The 22,983-nt window shown below is 42.1% G+C and overlaps 1 protein-coding gene across 1 annotated transcript in view; it reads left to right on the plus strand.

The window, feature by feature from the left end:
- The first annotated feature begins 2,622 nt into the window (after window positions 1-2,622).
- Window positions 2,623-22,983, plus strand: part of ANOS1 (anosmin 1) — a 191,056-nt gene continuing 170,695 nt past the window's right edge. The window contains exon 1 of the mRNA XM_032790052.2: window positions 2,623-2,970. Coding sequence (XP_032645943.1) covers window positions 2,764-2,970 — 207 coding nt within the window. The 5' untranslated portion in view covers window positions 2,623-2,763. The remainder of the gene's footprint in view (window positions 2,971-22,983) is intronic.

A 22,983-nucleotide genomic window follows, 5' to 3' on the forward strand; every position in this document is an offset into this window, starting at 1 on the left:
CTTCTACCAGAGCCCGAAAGCCTACCTTTCAATTTTTAACCTCACAGTCAGAGTCCTGAGAGACTGAATCAATTGACTCTGACACTGAGACTTGATGCCACAGGTTTTTTTATTGCTGTGTAGATATACCCCAATGGAACACTTCACTGATTTGTTTTTTAACTTGCCCTCCCTTGCAAAACCCCTTTCGGTAGGTTGTGGTAGCACAGCCATCAGACTGGTCCCCCTCTGCCACAGCAGCTCCCTCAGGCACAGGAGGATGAAATTTGTAATTGCTGTTCCCCAGCCACCCACAGGGTGAATCTGGCCCATGGACTTCTATTGAGTTACCCAGATTTCTGCCAGTGACCTGAGGGCAGAATTTGATCCAGAAGTACTTCAAGCCAGAAAAAGAAATTAAAAGTGAAGACTTTCCTCCATCCCTATTATAGCTACCTATTGCAAGTGATTGACTGAAACTCGTGTCTAATTCATGTGGACTGTAACACCTAGTCCAAGCTCTATTTTCTTCTATTCAATTTCTTACATCACACTCAGCACCAATAATTTGATATGAATGTCCTTGCTTTAGGCTTAACAGTGTCCTTGGTTCATAAGCTTAACAACAGTCTTTAGGGTTTGATTCTCCCTTGATAGACTTGTGTATTGCCTGCTGTGGACAATGGAAGTTGCCCGCATGTGTTCAGGGGAGAATAACCTCCTTGGGCTTTTTCCTTACATTGCCCTGGTGTCAATCTAGGGGTGAGGAGAGCAGTGTTACACTGGTGTAAAACGAGTATAAGTGAGATCATTCACAGCCCTTGTTACATATTGATTTGATTGAAGGAGATTTTTCCAATGTGTATTTAGCTGCATTTTAAAATATATTCAGCAAAAGAGACTCCAACAGCCTGTAGATCATTGACATAATAATCTATAAATTATTTTGACAGCAGACATATTTACACCTCCTGTAATGGCCCCAAATCTCAGCTCTGTCAAGTGATACAAGCTTGGGATCACCTAGTTTGGGAGATTTAATCCACAGACTACAGTTGGGAAAGAATATATTTGCTCCGTCTATTCATATGATTTAATGCAGCAATAGTTTACATACAGTATTTTAAAATTAATGCATAATGTAATGCATGTGCTTTGTACTGTGTGCATGCACTGTACATGCACAAACTACACAAAAAAAAGGGGAGTAGTTATATGTGTATTTTAGCTATTTTATTTTAAAAAGTGCAAGATGTTAATCATTTTAATTGTTTAGGTATTACCTAAAGATACTGGACTAATGACTTATAAAAATAAGTTTTAAATAACACACTAGGATGAGACTTTATAGGCTGAGATTTTATGCAAACTCCAGCCTAGAACAAATGGTTAGCACTGACTTGGGATTTTACTAAGGGAAAACTCTCAGTGTTCAGTAAACCCCAAGCTTCAATTTCACTACACTTTTTTAGACCTTAACAAAGAGAAGACTTAGATCAGGGGTAGGGAACCTATGGCACGGGTGCCGAAGTCGGCACGCAAGCTGATTTTCAGTGACACTCACACTGCCTGGGTCCTGGCCACCAGTCTGGGGGGCTCTGCATTTTAATTTAATTTTAAATGAAGCTTCTTAAACATTTTAAAAACCTTATTTACTTTACATACAACAATGGTTTAGTTTTATATTATAGACTTATAGAAAGAGACCTTCTAAAACGTTAAAATGTATTACTGGCATGCAAAACCTTAAATTAGAGTGAATAAATGAAGACTGGGCACACCACTTCTGAAAGGTTGCTGACCCCTGACTTAGAGGAATTGTCCATTAGCTGAATTTCTCGAATGTGTTTACATTTATGAATGAATATATCTGAGTTGGTAAGTAAAACTAAGGCATATGGACACAGCAATACTATTAACAACAGAACAAAGTAAATATGAGTTTTGACAGTGAAAAATCAACAGACCTCAGGGTATGCAAGATGTGAGTGTCTATGTGCATACTGGGTGTGTCTATTTAGGTCTATATGCCTTAGTCGGGCTGTGGATGTCTGTGTTTGTGTTTGCCTAGGTGCATTAAGCATGTTTGTATCCGAGGACACGTAGGTGTACCGGTTTAAGGGCCAGATCCGGCAGTTGCTATGTGTCTTCAATTTCCTGTAATGTCCGTGGGAGCTAACAGGGCTCAGCACCTGGCATGGTCAAGCCGTGTGTGTGTGTGTGTGTGTGTGTGTGTGTGTGTGTTTAGGAATGCCTGAGTCTGTCTGTATGTGCACTAGGGGTGTCTGTGTTTGGGGTGTCTATGTAGGAACTGCTGAGGGTCCGGGTAGGCAGGGCTGAATGCTAGTCATGTAAAGGGTGGGGGTGGAGGTTACTGTGCAGGGTCTGTGTGCCAGTGTGTTACAGCAGCCCAGGGTGCATACAGTATGTGTCCAGGGGACCTCGGAGAAGTTCACCAGCTCCCCCGCATTCTCTGTCCCCTGCCTGCGGTCAGGCAGCCTGGCTCTGCTGTCACTCCCATTTCTTGCAGCCAATGGCACAGCCTGCTGTCACCCTCACCCCACCCCCTCCTGGGAGTAAGGGGAGGGGTGTGTGCTGGGGAGGGGAGGCCGGAGGGGAGGAAGGGGGGTGAAGAGAGTTGAATGATTGAACTTTCTTGTTTAGTTTCTGCAGCGCTGAGGTTTCCCCCCTAGTCCAGTCCAGAACCAGATCGGAGCTTATCCGGGCGTCTCTTGCTCTCTGCGGCACCCCTTCCTTTCCTCAGCACCCACCCTCCGCGCAGCGATGGTGCTAAAGGATCCCGCCGTGTCTCTGACCCTTTTCCTTTGGATTACGGCTTCCTGGGGCTGCCTGGCTGCAGCTGCCGGGGTTGCTGCAGCTCGCAAGCAGGACGAGTCTTTCTCCACTGTCAGTGTCTACAGAGCCAGATGCACCTCCAGGTGCCTGAGCCTGCAGATCACTCGCATATCTGCCTTCTTCAAGCATTTCCAGGTACGGTAACAGCGCAGTAGGGAAAGAGAGACCCTGCACCCGCACCTTGCCCCCTCGCCACGCGCTCTCCACGCGTGCAAGCCCTCGGCACGGTGACTATGCTGGGCAGAGATCCCCAAGTCTGGAGAGTGCACGTTCAGGGTGGGGTGCTGTGGGGGGCGGGATGGGGTGCTAGTGAGTGTGTATTGGACGGCTTGGAGTTCATCGGCTCTTCTTTGCAAACTTCTCGGGCAGGAGTTTCCAAAAGAGGTTGCTTGTGCTACAGGATGCACATTTTCCCTACGTCTCTGCGATCGCCCCAGAGGTTGAGCAGGTGGAAACCCTTAATGCCAACACAAGGAACGCCCAGGGAGACCAGAAGTAGAATGAGTGGTATTCCGGACCCGTCCTCACGCTGTGCAAACAAGACTTTTATCCTGGCACAGGGTCTTGAGGGGCAGATCGCTGTGCTTGCTGCGTGTTTAGCTAAATGCTCCCATTGACTATTAATTGCATTTGTAAATGTCCTCGCCCTGCTGGAACCGGGGTTGTTTGTGCAGGCGTTGTTGGCAGGGTTATTTCACTGAAGCGGGCAGTTTGTGCTAGGGGAAGGTGACTTATGCAGACAGGGCAGCTCTCTTCCCTCTCATAGGTGCTCAGTTTGCTTTGCACTTCTGTCTCTGATAGCTACTTTGACAACACAGGACTTGCAGCCAAGAGCCTCCGAGGGCTCCTGAATTCATGCCCGGGCGGCAGGCGATATCCTGGCATGGTTCGCTGAGCGCACACATCTCTGGTTTTTAGAAGATTTAAGAGCGAAACTAGTGAAAACTAAATAGGACAAGACACTGGTGCCTTGCGGGTGTGTGTATGGGAGGGGGAGCAGGATTAAATGCTGAAGAAAGTCTGAGGGGCAGATGATCTGAGTTTTCTTTGTTCTGCTGTTAAGAAGCAAGTGTTTATTACGGTTCATTGTAGCATTGTAGTTGGATTTCTCTTATGTTCTACTTGAACATAAGAGGATGTTTTCTTAAGGGCGATGGCTAAGAGTTTGTAGCATCTGTTCCGATTTTCCAGAATAAAAGCGTTTGGGGAGTTGGTTGTTATAATCGAGCTACAGATTATGCGGCAGGCTATGAGGGACAAATGTCTATGTGGTGGTGGAGAAGATGATGATGATGGGGGAGGAATGGGACACGACTTTGGGATATAGGTCGAGGTGCATGAGGTCGAGACCTGTCTGGAGCAAAATGAACCACACCTAACTAAATTGGTTGGTCAAAAAGCATATAGAACCTCGCGGACTAGATCTTCTTAAGAAATCGTGTATCCAACTCGTTATGTCCACACCTTCCCGCTAGACTACCTCTCCCGTTCCGACCTCCCCACCTGTTTCGTGGTGATGAAAAGACTGGACTGAATCGACCAGAAGGAAATGGTGAAAACACTTTAAATTGAACATAAGAACAGCCCTATCTCCCCTTAATAAACTGGCCTCTCACCTATTTGAACAGAGGGACTCATTAGCATTGTAGAGATATGTCTCAAAACACGGATGGGGAAAAGGTGAGAGGCAGTTGATTGTGTTTCTTTGCTCTCTGTGCTTTTAGAGTGGATCGAAACAAACAAAAACTGCTAGGGAAATAGTTGCATAAAGTCGCTTTGTTTATCCAGAGCAAAGGAGTTCACATGAAATGTTGGGCTTTTTAAAAACCGGATCACTGATACATATTTTAAATTCAATTGGAAAATAAAACCCAAATGTTTTGATGTTTCGATTGCAACAGGAGCTTCCTAGTAGTATCTGTAGCTGCATTTAATAATAAAAAGCCTAGGAATGCAAAATAGCCCCTCTTAAATGGGGGTGGAGAGCTTGGGGTACTATAATGACTGTCCATATGAGAAAGAAAAGGCAAGGGGAAAGTATTTGAACCTGCATATTTGCTTGTGTGGCAAAGAGCACGTGCAGTCCCAAGGTTTTCCCTGAAGGTGTCCTGGATTTTGAAACTGCAAAGTGCTTGCTATGAAAATGTCTTCCTCTAAAGAAAACGTCTCGAAAGCACGAAAAACATGAAAAACAATTCTTTATCTTGGAGTGGGCTTAGTATTTTTTTATTGCACTGTCAATCGGTTGTAACTTATTTGTTTTAGAATTTCAGTGGCTAAGGCGCCAGTTTAGATCAAGCCAATTTCTAGTGAAAGGCTTTTTTTGTTTTTTCTTGGCATGATTTCTTTTCCAAAGTAAAACTGCTGACAGAATGCACATTGCCAAACAATACTGATTACATTTTAATTAGCTAGGGTGAAATAAGCTGCAAATTACTCAGTTAGGACTTAATAAAGGTCTGCTTTTTTTTTTGTAATCAATTGCAAATCTTGGAGTTTTAGCCCTAATTTAGCAAAGCACGATGAAATTAATCTAAATTACAGAGGATTAAACTCCCTTTAGATATGAAATGATTGTAATGTTTAGAAGAAAATGATCTCATTTATAAAAGTTAAGCTTCCCATTGTCTTTTAATGAAAGAAGGAAGGACTGTTTCATAGGGTGCATTCACATACAGACCTAGGCGACATTATTCAGTGATGAGAACTACCCTCAACTTCCATCTCTAAAGTAGCAGTTGCTGAAGTTCTTTCACTGCAGAGGATGTCACATTATCTCATTATCTGTCCCAGCCTTTGAAGTGACCCAAACATTAATTCAGCCCAACAGCAAGAGTAAAGTTCTGTATTGTCTTACTAAAGATCACATGAAGAACAGGCAGTGCCAGTGCTTAATTTGTAATGAAAGAGGTGCTGGGCCTCAAGCAATTGTTTTACTTTCATAACTGATGCAGCAAACCAGAAGTGCCAGGGCTATGAACTGCTAAACCAGGGGCCTGGGATAAATTAAGTACTGTGCAGTGCCTGTCTTAAGAAGATCTGCTGCTTTTCCTCATCCCCTCTATTGCAGTCACTCAGTAATTGGAGGCCAGCCAGATAGCTCTGGAGCACAGCAGTGGGTGGTGCTGCTGCTGAATGACACATGACTCCTGGGAGCTGCCCTGCATTGTAGAGTGAAGGGTGCTAAAAACAGATCATTTAGGATGTGATAGCAGAAACATCGTCATCTGAACAATGAAGAAATCAGTGAAGGGTAAGGATTATTTCTGTAATTCCAGGCGATTCTTTCCCCCATTGTCCTACCTAGAGCTAGTCAATATTTTTCAAATTTTCAAAATTTTGACTATATTTTTCGTGAAGAAAATGGAATTATCACCATTTTCATCATTCTTTAAATCACCTCTAGTTTTGACAGGCCATTGAAACTCTCTGTTTTGTTTAACTTCACTGCCTCACTTTCTCCATGGAAATGATAGTATTTAACTATCTCTGAGGGGTGTCTGACACCTGAGGTACTCCTATGATGCAGTCCCACACACTTATTTAAGGGTGCATCTTCACTAGGAAGAAGGTGTGTTCTAACCATGTTTTAGCTAATGTGTGGTAAAAACTCTTGGTAAGACAAGGTAATTTTTTAGTTTTCATACACATTAGCAAGTTCTATCCTGTGGTCCCCATACTCACTGATGTATATGAGCACCTCACAATCTTCAGTGAGCAAATTAGGGAAACCAAGCAAACTAGGGAAATATGGTTTTGACAAAAGTACTATAAGGTGGGTGCAAAACTGGTTTAAAGGCTGTACTCAAAGAGTAGTTATCAATGGTTCAAGTCAAACGGTGAGACTGTATTTAGTAGGATCCCACAGGGGTCAATCTTGGATCCAGTACTAGTCAATATTTTCAGTAATGACTTGGATAATGAAATGGAGAGTATGCTTATAAAATTTGCAGATCACATCAAACTGGAAGGGGTTGGCAAGCACTGTGGAGAACAGGATTCGAATTCAAAACAACTTTGCCAAGTTGGAGAATTGGTCTGAAATCAACATGGTGAAATTCAATAAAAAGAAGTGCGAAGTATGTCAGTTAGGGTGTGATACTGTTGTGAGAAAGGCTAATGTCATTCTGGGGTGTATTAACAGGATGCATTAGGTAAGACATGGGTTTTTTGTCTTAATCTACTCAGCACTGGTGGGGCCTCAGCTAGAGTACTATGTCCAGTTATGGGCACCACATTCTAAGAAAGATGTGAACAATTTGGAGAGAGTCCAGATGAGAGCAACAAAATAGATAAAAGGTTTAGAAAACTTGACCTATGAGGAAAGGTTTAAAACTTGTTTAGTCTTGAGAAAAGAAGACTGAAGGTGGACCTGATAAAAGTCTTCATGTATAACTCCTGGGGAATTCTGCGCAAAAAAATTTAAAATTCTATGCACATTTTAAAATCCTGCATTTTTGGGGGGTCAAAATAATCATCACAGGCAACTGGAGAGCAAGTGAGGGCTGGGGACTCAAACTCGCAATTTATACTGTCTATTGACCATCTCCAAAAAGGTCAGTCTCAAACAGTTCATGGAGCACATTTTGATAGGAAACTTTTTCAGTCCAAAAATTTAGACCAGTTCTAATTACTAAAGTACCATAAGCATTTCTAAGGCCATACTGTCCTTTACAATAAAGCTCCTTTACCCCACTCTGGCAATGTAAAGGAGCCTTAAGATTTTTACACCTGTTTTATACTTCTGGGTCAATTCACTAAGAACAATGGGAACAATTCAGTAAGCAGACAGGCTGCTACATTCCCCTCTGCCTGAGGGAACAGAGCCTGTCCCATGCCTATGTTTTCAGAAATACCCCAAAGCCCTTCCTCTACACGCCGAGCGTGCTGCAATAACGAATGAGAGGGACAGAGTGTCTGTCTCACACACGACTACCAGCTCCTCCCCCCCAGGCAATGATTTACATCTCTACCAGCTGTTCTTGGTGCCCAAACTGAGCAGTCTGCACTGCCAGGGAGTGGGCCCATGACAGCTCTTGCGGCTTCCCTTTGCTTCCCCCGTCAGAAGTCATTTTTCTGTGGGTAAGCAAAGAAATCTGCAGCGGCCATGAATTCTGTGCACGTGCAGTGATGCAGAGTTCCCCGAGGAGTAATATATGTTAAGGGCTATTATGAAGAGAACTGTGATCAGTTGTTCTCCATGTGCACTAAAGGTAGGACAAGAAGTAGTGTGATTAATCTGCGGCAAGGGAGATTTAGGTTAGGTATTAGGAAAAACTTGCTAACTTGGTAAGGAAGGAAGCACAGGCTTCCAGGGGAGTTTGTGGAATCTCCATCACTGGAGATTTTTAAGAGCAAGTTAGACAAATCCCTATCAGAGATGGTCTAGTTTTACTTGATCCTGCCCCTGCACAGGCAGCTGAATTTGGTGACCTTTTCCGGTCCCTTCCAACCCTACATTTCTATGATTCTCACTTATCTTTGACCCTGGATTGACAAAGAGTTATTGGAGCAGGGGCCATTGGCCTTGGGTCTCTCATCTGTCAGTCAGGTGCCCTTACCAGAGTCATTCTCATACTGTCCCTCCCTCTGTATCTCTGTCTCTCTCTCTGACCCAATGACCAGGGGCAGCTCTAGACATTTTGCCACCCCAAGCATGGAGTCTCTGCTGGTCCACTGAAGCCGCGGGACCAGTGGACCCTCCACAGGCAAGCTGCCGAAGGCACCCTGCCTGCCGCCCTAGCGGCGACTGGCAGAGCACCCCCCGTGGCTTGCCGCCCCAGGAACGTGCTTGGAGCTCTGGTGCCTGGAACCACCCCTGCCAATGACGCATTAAGTATTTATCTGAAGTGGAATAGCTTCAACAGGAGAGATTAAGGGTACCCCACAACAGAATATCCTGTAACCCAGTGATTAGAATACTCTGCAAGAGGCGGGAGATCTCACTTCAAATTCTTTCTCCCCATGAGTGGGGAATTGAACCTGATTCTCCCACATCCCTGGTGAGTGCTCTAACCACTGAGGTAAAAGTAATAAGGTGGGCAGTAGCAGCAGCACCATCTTCCTTGGCCATTTTGCCTGGAGTAAGGCCTATGCCTAACTCATTCGTACAAGAAATGCCTTAGGCACCTGAACTGTCTGACTTGGGAAGAGGGGTTGCTGGCTATGAATTGATAGTTGAGATAGGCACCTCCCTGCAGCCCAGACTTAGACACCTATCTCTCTGAGAGGAGTGGGGTTTAGAACACACCTTTTTTCTCAGCATCTACCATTGGTGAGTTTACACATCTCCCTTGCCTAGTGGGCTGTCTTTTGTGGATTGCATTCAGAGGTGCCTCTCTCTTGCCATTCATTGTATAGGGAGCTGAGGGCTCTAACTCAGGCTTTATGAATCACATTGTTCCTGTGATTTTCTAGGTGTCTAAAAGTTAGATGTTGCAATGCTCAGCATTCCAATGCCTAAATCCTTTTGTGGATCTTAGCCTGTGATTATTATAAATAGCTTCTTGGGTGATATGATCTGCCAGAGGTAAGGAGTTGGCTTGTTAAGGATTTAGTTTTACACAAACCACTGCAGTTTTTCTCCAAATGTCTTGCTCTATTCTTTTCTACCAAAACTTGAAAGAATCCTGTTCTTCTAAGGGCTAAATCGTTAGATCCTTGTATTTTAGGCAGTGTACTGAAAATTAAAGGCATGTAGCAGAGAAGACAGTTCCATACATGTATGTACTTCTTATATGCCCATGTGCTTCTGCAAACCACATAAATATGTTAGGCCAGATTCCTGGCTTACTTGCGTCTGCAGTTTACCTTAAATATAATATCTGAGAATATTTGTATTTTCAAGGAGGAGAATATGGGATGTATAGTTCTAATGAGGAATAATCAAGCCACTTAGTATAAACATTCGTTATATTCAGTAAACAATAATTATACTGTGGTGAGAGAATATTCTCATCATTCTAAATGTGCCATTCTCCTGTCAACAAATGAATTTAGGAGAGGTACAGTTTTTGACAGACGAAATAAGACACATTTAAAAAAAAAAAGTCTCCAATTTTGCTGTGATGTTGTACTCCATGTGCTTTATAAAAATGTTTATAAGTGTGAGTATGATGTAACTGGAATATGCTTTATGTAAAAGGTCTCTTGTAAGGTATCATTACAAAGCTTATGATCTACTGAGTGTGTTCTCCCATTTGTTTGCATGTATTGTTTCTATGCCTGGAGTTAGGAGAATAAGATATACACTTGTATTACTGATGTAAACATGTTAAGTGGAAGCCATTAAGGGTGCTTCAGAATTAATCACCTGTAAATGGCTCTGTTTACTTGCAAATCTTATGGTACCTGCCAGCCAGCCTTGGAAGAATGGAGAATAGGGGTCTCATAGAACATGTCACCATGTTACCTGGTACTGCAATCCATTTAAACCTGATGCTTTTCCATTTAGAAGAAGGAGTGGGGACCCAGATTCCCGCCTGGTGCCAAAGCTATAAGACGGGGTGGAAGAGAACAAAGGAGGTAGCTAGTCATGAGAAATCCCTGAGTTACCCGAGCTGGAACTAACAAGGACTGTACCAGGAAAAGGGTTGGGCCTAGACTAGGAAGGAGTCTAGTCTGTGAAAGAAGCTTATTGGGGCAGGGAAGGAGAGGCCTGGCAGCCGGGCTCCGGTTTTTTTGCCTCAGTGCGGCGGCACTCCAGGTTTCCCCTTTATTCCTGCCTCCTGGGTGTGTGTGTCCCTTCTGCATGAGCCCCAGCCACTCAGGGCTGATAGCCAGAGCTCTTAAAAAAAATCCACACAGCTTGTGCCTCCCTTGACACATTCCCGTGCCTCCCTTGGACGGCCCACCCCATAGTTTAAGCACTGCTGATATAGATAATAACATTATGATATTTTTGTTCATTCTTTAACTGCTTCTTAATATGGTCTTACATCTTGTATTCTTTTCTGACTAGTTTTTGACATCTAGATTTCTTACTTGAATGATTATAGTTAACTTCAAATTCAATGATCTCTCTGAAAAGCTCAACTTGTTGCTGTAAATATGCACTTGCACTTCAGTTTCATTTGCACAGACTGCCTACTCATCTAGCTTTGTTAGGTCTTTCTCAGGTTTCTCTTTAGACTACCAAATAAATGTGTGTCAGCTGCCGGTTTAGCCATTTTAATATTTAAATCCTCTTGTGTTAAATAATGCTGATCCTAGCAGATATCTTTGGGGCACCCCAGTGGTAACTTTCTTCCATTTAGACAACCTTATCATTTATCCAAACTGTTTGTCTTCTGTTTCTTCACCAGTTTCTAATTCCAGATAGAATGTTATCTCTCACCCTATGACTACCTAGTTTCCTCCTTTCTAGAGGAACTTTCTCAAAGGCTTTTTGAAAATCCAAATCCTCTTTTCACTAGATTGTTTGTAACGTATAGAATTCAGTGTTGGTTTGGCTATCTAGTCTTATATTTAGTTTAATCTTCTTGAGATTCATGGTCATAGACTCAGGAGACGTACAGATATGCTAATCCTTTTGAAGGACAGAATCTGAGTGGATCAACAGTTTAGACTGGAGACTGATGGTAGCACATCAAAAGCACAAATCATTCAAAATGTTGGAAAACTAAATCATGGATCTGAGACAGTATTAAAGCTTTAAGGCAGAATCTAGTTCTGTGATATGAGTCACTCTGATTTCAATGGGAGCTTTGCCCACTTTTCACAAGGCTGAATTTGCTCCTAATAATCCTGCAATTTTGACTGATCAAATTTGGAATCTTTAAGTTTGGACAGTGTCCCTTTAAATGTGAAGTACTTTTGTCTGATCATGTCTTAAGTGTAACTTAACTGTACAGAAAAATAAGGAAACAATGGATTTATTGAGAAATAAAAGTTGGCAAGGTACTTCCATCCTGCTACATTTTGCCTGTGGCTGCCTAAACATTCTTAAAATAATACTTGTTACTGTCATGCCCTTCAAAAACAATTTTAGTTTTATTTTAGATAGTCTGACCTACAGACCTGATACAAAAATACATTTTCAATGGGAATACTGTTAAAGCTTATATCAGGCCCAGTATTGATGTAATTTTTAAATCTGGAAATGTAATTCAGAGAAAGAAATATTCAACTTTTAAAAAGTAAATGGATACATTTTTTTCTTGCAGTCTATAGCAGCATGCTAAAGGTTAAGGAGGGCTAAATCTGTGAGATACTTATTTTAAATTTAACTTATTAAAACATCATTCACTATCTGGATATGGACTATTTCTGTGATTAACTTGTGTTCTGAAATGCATTTAAAATGTATTTGGTTTAGTAAGCTTCCTATGAGGAAAAAATCAATGAGCATCTATGATAGCTTAAAAACCAGACTGATTTTCCTGTATGTTGAGCATTTGTAATTTTGCAGAGGGCAAATTTCCTAAGAGTGAATGTCAACTTTGTAGGCCTGGGAAAGGGGATTATTATTTACAATCTGGTCCTCTTCTTGTGTGACATAAAAAGCATGTTAATTTTTTGCTTCCACTGTTATCTGGAATTATTAGAGATCCAGCTCTGTAAACAGAAAGGATAATCTTTTAGAATTCCTATTTTTAAAGGCAAAATGATGACTAATGGATGTAGCCTAGGAGATAGGGGTATAATGAAAGAGAGGAAACGTTTATATTTACTTAGTTATTCAGTACTTAGCAATGAATAACTTAGTGGGTCCTCTGAACAGGTGTAAATCTTATGGCAAAACAGGACTCAGAATAGGACGTAATACTATGGAACTGCATTCTGCCATGTGATCATGATTCTAAGGAATGGTAAGAGAGAAAACGGCACAATAAAGATAATGGATTACAAGAGAGCAGACTTTAGCAAACTCAGGGAATTGGTAGGTAAGATCCCATGGAAAGCAAGTCTAAGGAGAAAAACAGTTCAAGAGAGCTGGCAGTTTTTCAAAGGACACAGGAGCAAACTATCCCACTGAGTAGGAAAGACAGGAAGTATGCCAAGAGACCATCCTGGCTTAACCAGGAGACCTTCAATGATCTGAAACTCAAAAATAAGCCCTACAAAAAGTAGAAATTCAAATTACAAAGAATGAATAGAGACAAGTAACCCAAGTATGTAGGGACAAAATTAAACTGGTCAAAGCACAAAAATGAGATTAAACTAGCTAGAGACATAAAGGTTAACAAGAAAACATTCTACAAACATTCTACAAATACATTCTACAAATACATACATAGAAGCAAGAGGAAGACCAAGGACATCATAGGTCTATTATTCAATGCCGCGGGAGGGAACAATAACAGAAAATGTGGAAATGGCAGAAGTGCTAAATGACTTTTTTTATTTTTGTTCTGATCAAAAAGGTTAGTAGCAAATGGACATCTAACATAGTGAATACCAGTGAAAATGAGGTAGGATCAGAGGCTAAAATAGGGAAAGAACAAGTTAAAAATTATTTAGACAAGTCAACTATCTTCAAGTCACCACTAATTGATGACATATGTCCTGGAATACTCAAGGAGCTGACTGAGGAGACATCTGAGCCATTAGCATTATCATAGAGAAGTCAAGGAAGAGAGATTCCAGAGGACTAGAAAAGGGCAAATTTAGTGCCAATCTATAAAAAGAGAAATAAGGACAACCTGAGGAATTACAGACCAGGGAGCGTCACTTCAGTACCCGGAAAGGGAATGGACCAAATAAAAATGAAGCAATCAATTTGCGAATACCTAGAAGATAACAGGGTGAGAAGTAACATTCAGCATGGATCTGTGAAGAACAAATTGTGTCAAACCAACCTAATAGCTTTCTTTGACAGGGTAGCAAACCTGATGGATACGGGGGGAAGTGGTAGATGTGGTATAGCTTGACTTTAATAAGGCTTTTGACACTGTCTCACATGACCTTCTCATAAACAAACTAGGGAAATGCAATCTAGATGGAGCTACTAGAAGGTGGGTGCATAACTGGATGGAAATGATTCCTAGAGAGTAGTTATCAGTGGTTCACAGTCAAGCAGGAAGGGCATATTGAGTGGGTTCCTGCAATGATCATTTCTGTGTCCAGTTATGTTCAATCAATGATTTAGATAATGGCATAGAGAGTACACTTATAAAGTTTGCAGGTGATACCAAGCTGGAAGGGGTTGCGAGTGCTTTGGAGGATAGGATTAAAATTCAAAATGATCTGGACAAACTGGAGAAATGGTCTGAAGTAAATAGGATGAAATTCAAGGAGAACAAATGCAAAGTACTCCACTTAGGAAGGCACATCAGTTGCACACATACAAAATGGAAATAACTGCCTACAGAAGAGTACTGCTTGAAATAGTGACATAATATAAATAACATTTAACTCCGCGGTGGGAAGAACGTCTCAACAGCCCAACACTGTGGCTATTAATTTCAAGGGAACTACGCCAAAATGAGGGGTTAGTTAAACAAAAGTTAAAAGGTTACAGGACTTAAAGTGAAATCCCGCAAGCTGCATGGGTGCTTTTTAAAGACCATAATAGAGGCCAACTTCAATGTATACCCCAATTAAGCACACAGTTAAAAGAACTAAAAGAGCCACCGTGGCTTACAACCATGTAAAAGAAGCAGTGAGAGATAAAAAGACTTCTTTTTAAAGAGGGAAGTCACAATCCTAGGAGGCAATAGAAAGGAGATAAACACTGCACAAATTAAGTGCAGGAGTAAATAAGAAGCCAAAGAGGAGTTTGAAGAACAGCTAGCCAAAAACTCCAAATGGTAGTAACCAATATTTTTAAGTACATCAGAAGCAGGAAGCCGGCTAAACAACCGTGAGGCCGCTTGACGATCGAACTACCAAGGAGCACTTAAAGATGATAAGTCATTGCCGAGAACTAAATAGGTTCTTTGCTTCAGTCTCTGAGCCTAGAGGATGTGGGGAGATTCCCAAACGAGCTGTCTGTTGTGGTGGACAATCTGAGGAACTGTAAGATTGAAGTGTCATTAGAGGAGGTTTTGGAATTAATTGATAACTCAACATTAACAGGTCACTGGACCGATGGCATCACCCAAGGTTTGAAGAACTCAATGTAGTTGGGAACTATTAACTAAGGTTTGTAACCTGTCCTTTAATCGGCTTCTACCCAATGATGGGAAGTTAGCTAATGTAACGCAATATTTAAAAGGGCTCGAGGTGATCCGGCATTACGCCGTAGTCTAGCGTTGGTTGGGCAAATTAGTTGAACAATAATTAAGATAACAATTGTCAGCACCATAGAAATATAATTGTTGAGCAATAGTCAACATGGTTTCTGTAAAGGGAAATCGTTCTTGCTAATCTAGTAAGTTCTTTGAAGGGTCAACGAACATGGACAGGGGGATCCAGTGGACGCGAGTAACTTAGATTTCCGGAAAGCCTTTGACTGGTCACTCACCAAAGGCTTCTTTACGTAAATTAGCTGTCATGAGATAAAAGGAAGGTCTTTCATGGATTGAGAACTGGTTAAAAAGGCAGGGAAACAAAGGATAGGAATTATGGTAAATTCTCAGAATCGAGAAGGTAACTGTGGAGTTCCCAGAGTCAGTCCTAGGACAATCCTATTCAATTTATTACACATGATCTGGAGAAAGGGGTACACGTGAGGTGGCAAAGTTTGCAGATGATACTTAAACTACTCAAGATAGTTAAGACCAAAGCAGATTGTGAGACTTCAAAAAAGATCTCACAAAGTAAGTGATTGGGCAACAAAATGGCAAATGAATTTAATGTGGATAATTGTAAAGTATGCACGTTGGAAAAATAACCTAACTATACATACATATGATGGGGCCTAATTTAGCTACAAACAAGTCGGAGAAAAGATCTTGGAGTCACCGTGGATAGTTCTCGGGAGATCTCCACGCAGTGTGCAGAGGCAGCCAAAACAACAGGATGTTAGAGTCATAAAAAGAGGATAGAGATAAGACTGAGAGTAATTATTGCCCTTATATAAATCCATGGTATGCTCACATCTTGAATACTGTGTACATATATGTCTCTTCACCTCAAAAAGATATCTAGCACTAGAAGTTCAGAAAAGGGCAACTAAAATGATTAGGTTTGGAGAGGTCCCATATGAGGAAAGATTAAAGAGGTAGGCCTCTTCAGCTTGGAAAGAGGAGACTAAGGGGGATATGATAGAGGTATATATCATTGAGTGATGTGAGAAAGTGGATAAGGAAAGTTATTTACTTTCACATAATACAAGACTAGGGGTCACGAAATGAAATCAAGGCAGCAGGTTTAAAACAATAAAGAAAGTTCTTTTCACGCAGCGCACAGTCAACTTGTGTGGAACTCCTACCTGAGGAGGCTTGTGACTAGGCTATAACAGTGTGTTAAAGAGAACTGGATAAATTCATGGTGGTTAAGTCAAAAAGGCTATTAGCCAGAGATGGGTAAGAATGGATGTCTAGCCTCTGTTTGTCAGAGGATGGAGATGGATGGCAGGAGAGAGATCACTTGATCATTGCCTGTTAGGTTCACTCCCTCCAGAGCACCTGGCATTGGCCACTGTCGGTAGACAGATACTGGGCTAGATGAACCTTTGGTCTGACCTGGTACGGCCGTTCTTATGTTCTTATGAAAGGATCTGGGGTCATAGTGGACTATAAGCTAAATATGAGTCAACAGTGTTAAAAATGTTGCAAAAAAAGCAAACATTATTCTGGGACGCATTAGCATCAATGTTATAAAGAAGACACGAGAAGTAATTCTTCCACTCTACTCTGCACTGATTAGGCCTCAACTGAAGTACTGTGTCCATTTCTGGGTGCCATATTTCAGGAAAGATGTGGACAAATAGGAGAAAGTCCAAAGAAGAGCAACAAAAATGATTAAAGGTCTAGAAAACATGACCTATGAGGGAAGATTGAAAAAACTGGGTTTGTTTTGTCTGGAGAAGACTGAGAGGGGACATGATAACAGTTTTCAAGTACATAAAAGGATGTTGCAATGTGGATAGAGAAAAAACTGTGCATTTTAACCTGTGAGGATAGGACAAGAAGCAATCAGCTTAAATAGCCGTTAGGTTGGACATTAGGAAAAACCTCCTAATTGTCAGGGTGGTTAAGCCCTGGAATAAATTGCTTAGGGAGGTTGTGGAATCTCCATCACTGGAGATTTCTGAGGGCAGATTAGACAAACACCTGTCAGGGATGGTCTAGAGATAATATTTAGTCCAGCCATGAGGGAACTGGACTAGATGACCTCTTGAGATCCCTTCCAGTCCTATGAATCTATGACTTTGTGTTTCCCACAGCTGGGCCTTATGGTCCTACAAAGCCCTCTGTAGTCAAGATTACCACTGATTTCAGTTGGGTCAGATCAGACAGGAGAACTGATACTTGCTTTGTCAGCCAAGAAGAAGAACACTGTGAACCTTCTGTTCCAAGTGCAGTCCTATCCCTATTCCAGTCTTTTAATGCCCCAGAGATTAGAGGACAAGGAAAGAGGTCTGGGAATTTGAATATTACATTTTAGGCATCTGAGACTTGAAAATATCACGCCTTTTTTCCCTAATTAAAAAAACCCAAAACACAGAAAAAAAACACTGTATTTTTTGTGATGATGATTAATACATTGACCACCACTTCCTCCCTTCCTCCCCCCAAATATTTTTAGATATGAGGCAAAATCCTGCCCCTATTAACTTCAGTGGAAACCCCCACACTGATTTCAGTGGGCCCATGTAATGTTTGGATTGCAGTAGCAGTATAAGATATGTTTTCAGTTTTGAAAGCATTGTAATATAGAAAATTATTCATAGGTCTTCCAGGAAAAGAGGTAGTTGTGGTGGGACGAGATATGGTAGTGCCTTAATATGCTAAAATCTATTGAGATTACTACTAACCATATTGCCATACAGTACAAAAAGTTACAGGTGTGACATCCTCTGGCCCTAGTAATGTAGTGAAGTCACACTTGTAACTTTTTGTACTGTATGTCACACCACCAAAGACCTCACCCTTTCACACGCTTTCCACCTGTGCTTCTTTAGGCAGCTGATGTTACAATCAAGCTCCCAAGTTTTCAGGTGGATCCAATAATAGTATAGCATGGATGAAGGAACAGATGTCAGAATTTCTGTGAATAGACTTCTGCTGCTCACATTCACAAGTGAAACAAAGATTGAACTTGGTAGCAAGAACAGAATGGCAATAGCCTCTTACCTCTAACTAGTGCAACAACTGACTCCTCTCTCCTTGCTTATTTTTCTTTCACTATATAGATCTCTGTCTCTATTTCTTTTTTCCTGGATCCCTACCCCTCAGTTTTATTACAGAATAACCTCCAAAATAACACTTTTGAACTTTAAGGCTATGCTTTTACAAGTAATTACACTTGAGACACATTGCTGTGATTTGGCATTGCCACTGCCTTCCTGAGACAGAGCCCTGTAATTCACATTAATCTGTTATTATTTTTGTTATTGTTTATTTGTATTACTGGAGCTCCTAAGATCAAGACCTCATTGTGGTAGAACCTATACAGTCATTTATTGAAAAGTCCCTGCCCCAAGATCTTGTAATTTAGATTACAACAGACCACATCACAGGAATGAAACAAGCAAGATAACGATGGGAAGAAAGCTGGGAAGGGGGAGGATGAGGTAACAGTAAAAGCAGTCCCTAACACAGTGAGATTCAGTCATGGCTTTTTTAGAATTTAAGATCCGATATACAGCTTGATTCATCCCTGCAATGGAGTTATACTGGTGTAAAACTGGAGTAACACAGTAGTGAATGGCACCATAATCTGTTTTCCCTCATTTTTCTTAGTCACAAAGTATATAAATATAAAATAAAATAAATAACTATCTGGAGATATACCTATCCCATAGAGCTGGAAGGGACCTTGAAAGGTCATTGAGTCTAGTCCCCTGTCTTCATTAGCAAGACCACTTTTTGCCCCAGATCCCTAAATAGCCCCCTCAAGGAGTGAACTCACAAGGGTAGATTTAGCAGGCCAATGATCAAACCACTGAGCTATCCCTCCCCCTAAATATGTATGATATATTTACTTCTGATCCATACATAGCAGCTCTGTCAAGAGACCTGCATATAGGAACCTTGAACTGTCCCATATTCTTTCCGATTTAGTGATTTATTCCTGTGCTGCTATGAGCTAATAGATCATGAACTAACCAACAGTCCTTTGATCACTGTAGATCTGCAGCTGGTGAAAGAAGCATATGGGGTAGGTAAATTGACAGAAGCAGGTTGAAGCACTCTTTTGATGAAGAGATTGTATCCCTCTGTCTCTTTACACAGTGCTGAATATCAGCTCCACGACTCATTTTACAGAGTAGTTAAGGAAAGGGGATGTTTTTGTTGCATCCTAGTGGCAGGTGGCAGCCTGCCGTTGGATCTTCATAATTGATATTTTTTTTGAATTTTAAAGCAGCAGGAAACATAACAGGCCATTTGCAAGTCAGCTGTGTAAACACATCTTCCATCCAGTAACCAATGAATTCTTGATGAGCAAGGAGCATGTGAATGGTATTGGATGTTATGTACCTAGCATATTAGCTTATCATGCCATAAAGTTTCATTTAATCACACACATGCACACACACACACACACACACATATATCTTTAGTACTGAAAAGCACTGGAAAAAATTCATAATCGTGATCAAACCCTGGACAGTTATTTATAATTAGAAAATAGTTTGACTGTTTACCATAATTTTGGAAATCTTACCACTCTCTAATTTCTACTAGGTAAAAAGGCAGCAACCTAGTTCAGAACTGCAAGCTAAAACAATAAACTTCAGCCATTTTCTAACTCACAAAAGTAGGAAGTATTTGTAGTTTGTGAAATTCATACCGTCTGTCTTCGTTCAAGGGATGAAAACCATTACTTTCATATAAATTAGCATGTCCCTATGTAAAAAACCCAACAAACTGTACACTACTGTGTACTGACAGCCAGTAGCTCTTCTACAGTTTTTGGTCTTTCAGTTTTTCTTCTGATTTTTATTTGTTCATTTTCTGTTTATAAAATGTCCCCCATCTTTAAGATTCTCATGGTGGCATTTTCAGAAGAGTTCAATGTTGGTCAACTCTGTTGATCTTGTTTTGAGCAGGGGATTGGACTAGATGACCTCCTGAAGTATCTTCTAACCCTAATCTTCTATGATTCTATGAATTCTGGTCCTTTTGAAGTCAATGGTAAAACTCCCATTGATTTTAATTGGACTTAGACCAGTGGTCACCAACCCATTGATCGTGATCGACTGGTTGACCTGGAGCCTCTGCCAGTTGATTGTTATCTCTGGGCTGCTAAAAGTCTGGTGGCACAGCAGACCTCAGGGAGGCTGCCTGCCTGCCTTAGCCTCACGCTGCTCCTGGAAGTGTCTGGCTGCTGGCATGGCTCTGCAGCCCCTGGAGGGGAGGCAGCTCTGTGCACTGCCCCTGCCCCCAGCACTGTCCGCACAGTTCTCATTGGCTGGGAGGTTGCACTTTCAGGCGCAGGCAGCACATGGAGATCCACTGCTTCCCCCACCCCCCAGGGGCCACAGAGACATGCCAGCAACCAGATACTTCTGGGAGAGGTGTGGGGCCACAGCAGGCAGGCAGCCTGCCTGAGACCCACTGTGCTGCCATCCGGGAGCCACCTGTGGTAAGTGCCTTCTGGCCAGAGCCTCCACCTCGCACCCCCTTCTGCACCCCAACCCCCTGTCCTAGCCTGGAGCCCCCTCCTACAACAAACTCCCTCACCCTCTCGTGCACCCCACTACTCTGACCCATCTTGGACCCCCCTCCTGCACCAAACTCCCTCCCAGAGCTCACACCCCCACCCTCTCTTGCACTCCAACACTCTTTAGCAAAGCTTTTGATACGGTCTCCTACAGTATTCTTGCCAGTAAGTTAAAGAAGTATGGGCTGGATGAATGGACAGAAAATGGATAGAAAGCTGGCTACATTGTTGGGCTCAACGGGTAGTGATCAATGGCTCTGTGTCTAGCTGGCAGCTGGTTTCAAGTGGAGTGGCCCAAGGGTCAGTCCTGGGGCCGGTTTTGTTCAATATCTTCATTAATGATCCAGAGAATGGCGTGGACTGCACTCTCAGCAAGTTTGCAGATAACATTAAACTGGGAGGAGTGGTAGATACACTGGAGGGTAGGGATAGGATACAGAGGGACCTAGACAAATTAGAGAATTGGGCCAAAAGAAACCTGATGAGGTTCAACAAGGACAAGTGCAGAGTCCTGTACTTAGGACGAAAGAATTCTATTCACTGTTACAGACTAGGGACCGAATGGCTAGGCAGCAGTTCTGCAGAAAAGGACCTAGGGGTTACAGTGGATAAGAAGCTGGATATGAGTCAACAGTGTGCCCTTGTTGCCAAGTAGGCTAACGGCATTTTGGGCTGTATACATACGGGCATTGCCAGCAGATCGAGGGATGTGATCATTCCCCTCTATTCGACATTGGTGAGGCCTCATCTGGAGTACTGTCTTCAGTTTTGGGTCCCCATTACAAGAAGGATGTGGAAAAATTGGAAAAAGTCCAGCAGAGGGCAACAAAAATGATTAGGGGGCTGGAGCACATGACTTATGATGAGAGGCTGAGGGAACTGGGATTGTTTAGTCTGCAGAAGAGAAGAATGAGGGGGGATTTGATAGCTGCTTTCAACAACCTGAAAGGGGGTTGAAACCTGATGACAGAACAAGGAGTAATGGTCTCAAGTTGCAGTGGGGGAAGTTTAGGTTGGCTATTAGGAGAAACCTGGAATGGGTTACTTAGGGAGGTGGTGGAATCTCCTTCCTTAGAGGTTTTTAAGGTCAGGCTTGAGAAAGCCTTGGCTGGGATGATTTAGTTGGGAATTGGTCCTGCTTTGAGCAGGGATTTGGACTAGATAACCTCCTGATATTCTATGATTCTATTATTCTTCCTCAGGCCGGAGCCCCTCCTGTACCTAAACTCCCTCCCACACCGCATACCCCTCACCCCCTCCTGCACCCTAATCCCCTGCCCCAGACAGCGACCCTCCTGCACCCAAACTCCTTCCCAGAGCCTACGCCCCTCACCCCCCTTACACTGCAATCTCCGTACCAGCCCAAAGCCTTAATTTACTTGGTTTCTTGGAAAACATCAGAAAGCAACCATTCTAAAATTGAAAGTTTATTGGTCAAATACAAAAAGAGCAAGAAAGGAAACAAGCATGTATACTGAAACTGAAATTGAGTAATTATGTAAACCAAACTTAGTCAGACCCTATCAAACTCTTTCTCTTTTAGGCATTAAAATATCAGTCTCTTATTTTGATTAATAATCTTTCTTTGATGAAACAGGTTAATTTTATTCTCAGTCCTGATGTGTGAAGGACATTCATATATCCTGTCTTTAACAAACAGATAGACACGAGGTGGAGGAAAGATAGCATAGAAAAGATGGGTGAAACATGGCTTTGTTGATGTTTTTGGAACACTGGGGTGCTGATTAATTATGACTGGCTGCTGTGGCTGCGAAGTCAACCAAGGCATCTGATGCTTGGACCCTGGTTCACATTCTGGTCATGGATGTCATCTCAATCCTATCTCCATAGACAAGGCAGAGTTGGATGAATAGAGTATAATTGATTTCATGATTCAGCGAAAAACAGAGGGAATGAGAGATTGCATAGAAGGAAAGAACCGATGGCACCAGAAAACAACCCAAGAAGGGAAGGGAGAACCAGTACAGGGATCTTATGTCAGCTTTGTGGTGTGGACAATTAGATATCCCTACTGATGGACTAAAGACTGGATGTCATGATAATGTCATGACTTTCAGCACTTGCAGGTGAAAACAAAGTTCCTTAAACAAGAGAAAGGACAGGTGGCCTTCGTCTTAGGAAGAAAGTTCCTCAGACGGTCTGTTCCTTCTGACTTGAGATGGAGGAAGCTGAGCTTAGTCAAAATGAGATGCAATGCTAGCAGGTTCAGGGATGAGCTGGGGGGAAGATGATTTTTTTTTTCTTCACAGTCTCTTTTTAGGAAACCCAAAAGGAGTAAAAGTGGGTGGCATATTGTACCCTTATTATTTTGTCCACCAATTAAATACATTTCTGTAAGGCCAAACTTAGCATAGTTAACTTGCTTCCACACCTTCTTGCTTACTAAGTATGATCTCATTACAGTCCTTGAGA

The sequence above is a fragment of the Chelonoidis abingdonii genome, chromosome 1, assembly GCF_003597395.2.
Source record: "Chelonoidis abingdonii isolate Lonesome George chromosome 1, CheloAbing_2.0, whole genome shotgun sequence".
Classification (NCBI taxonomy): domain Eukaryota; kingdom Metazoa; phylum Chordata; order Testudines; family Testudinidae; genus Chelonoidis; species Chelonoidis abingdonii.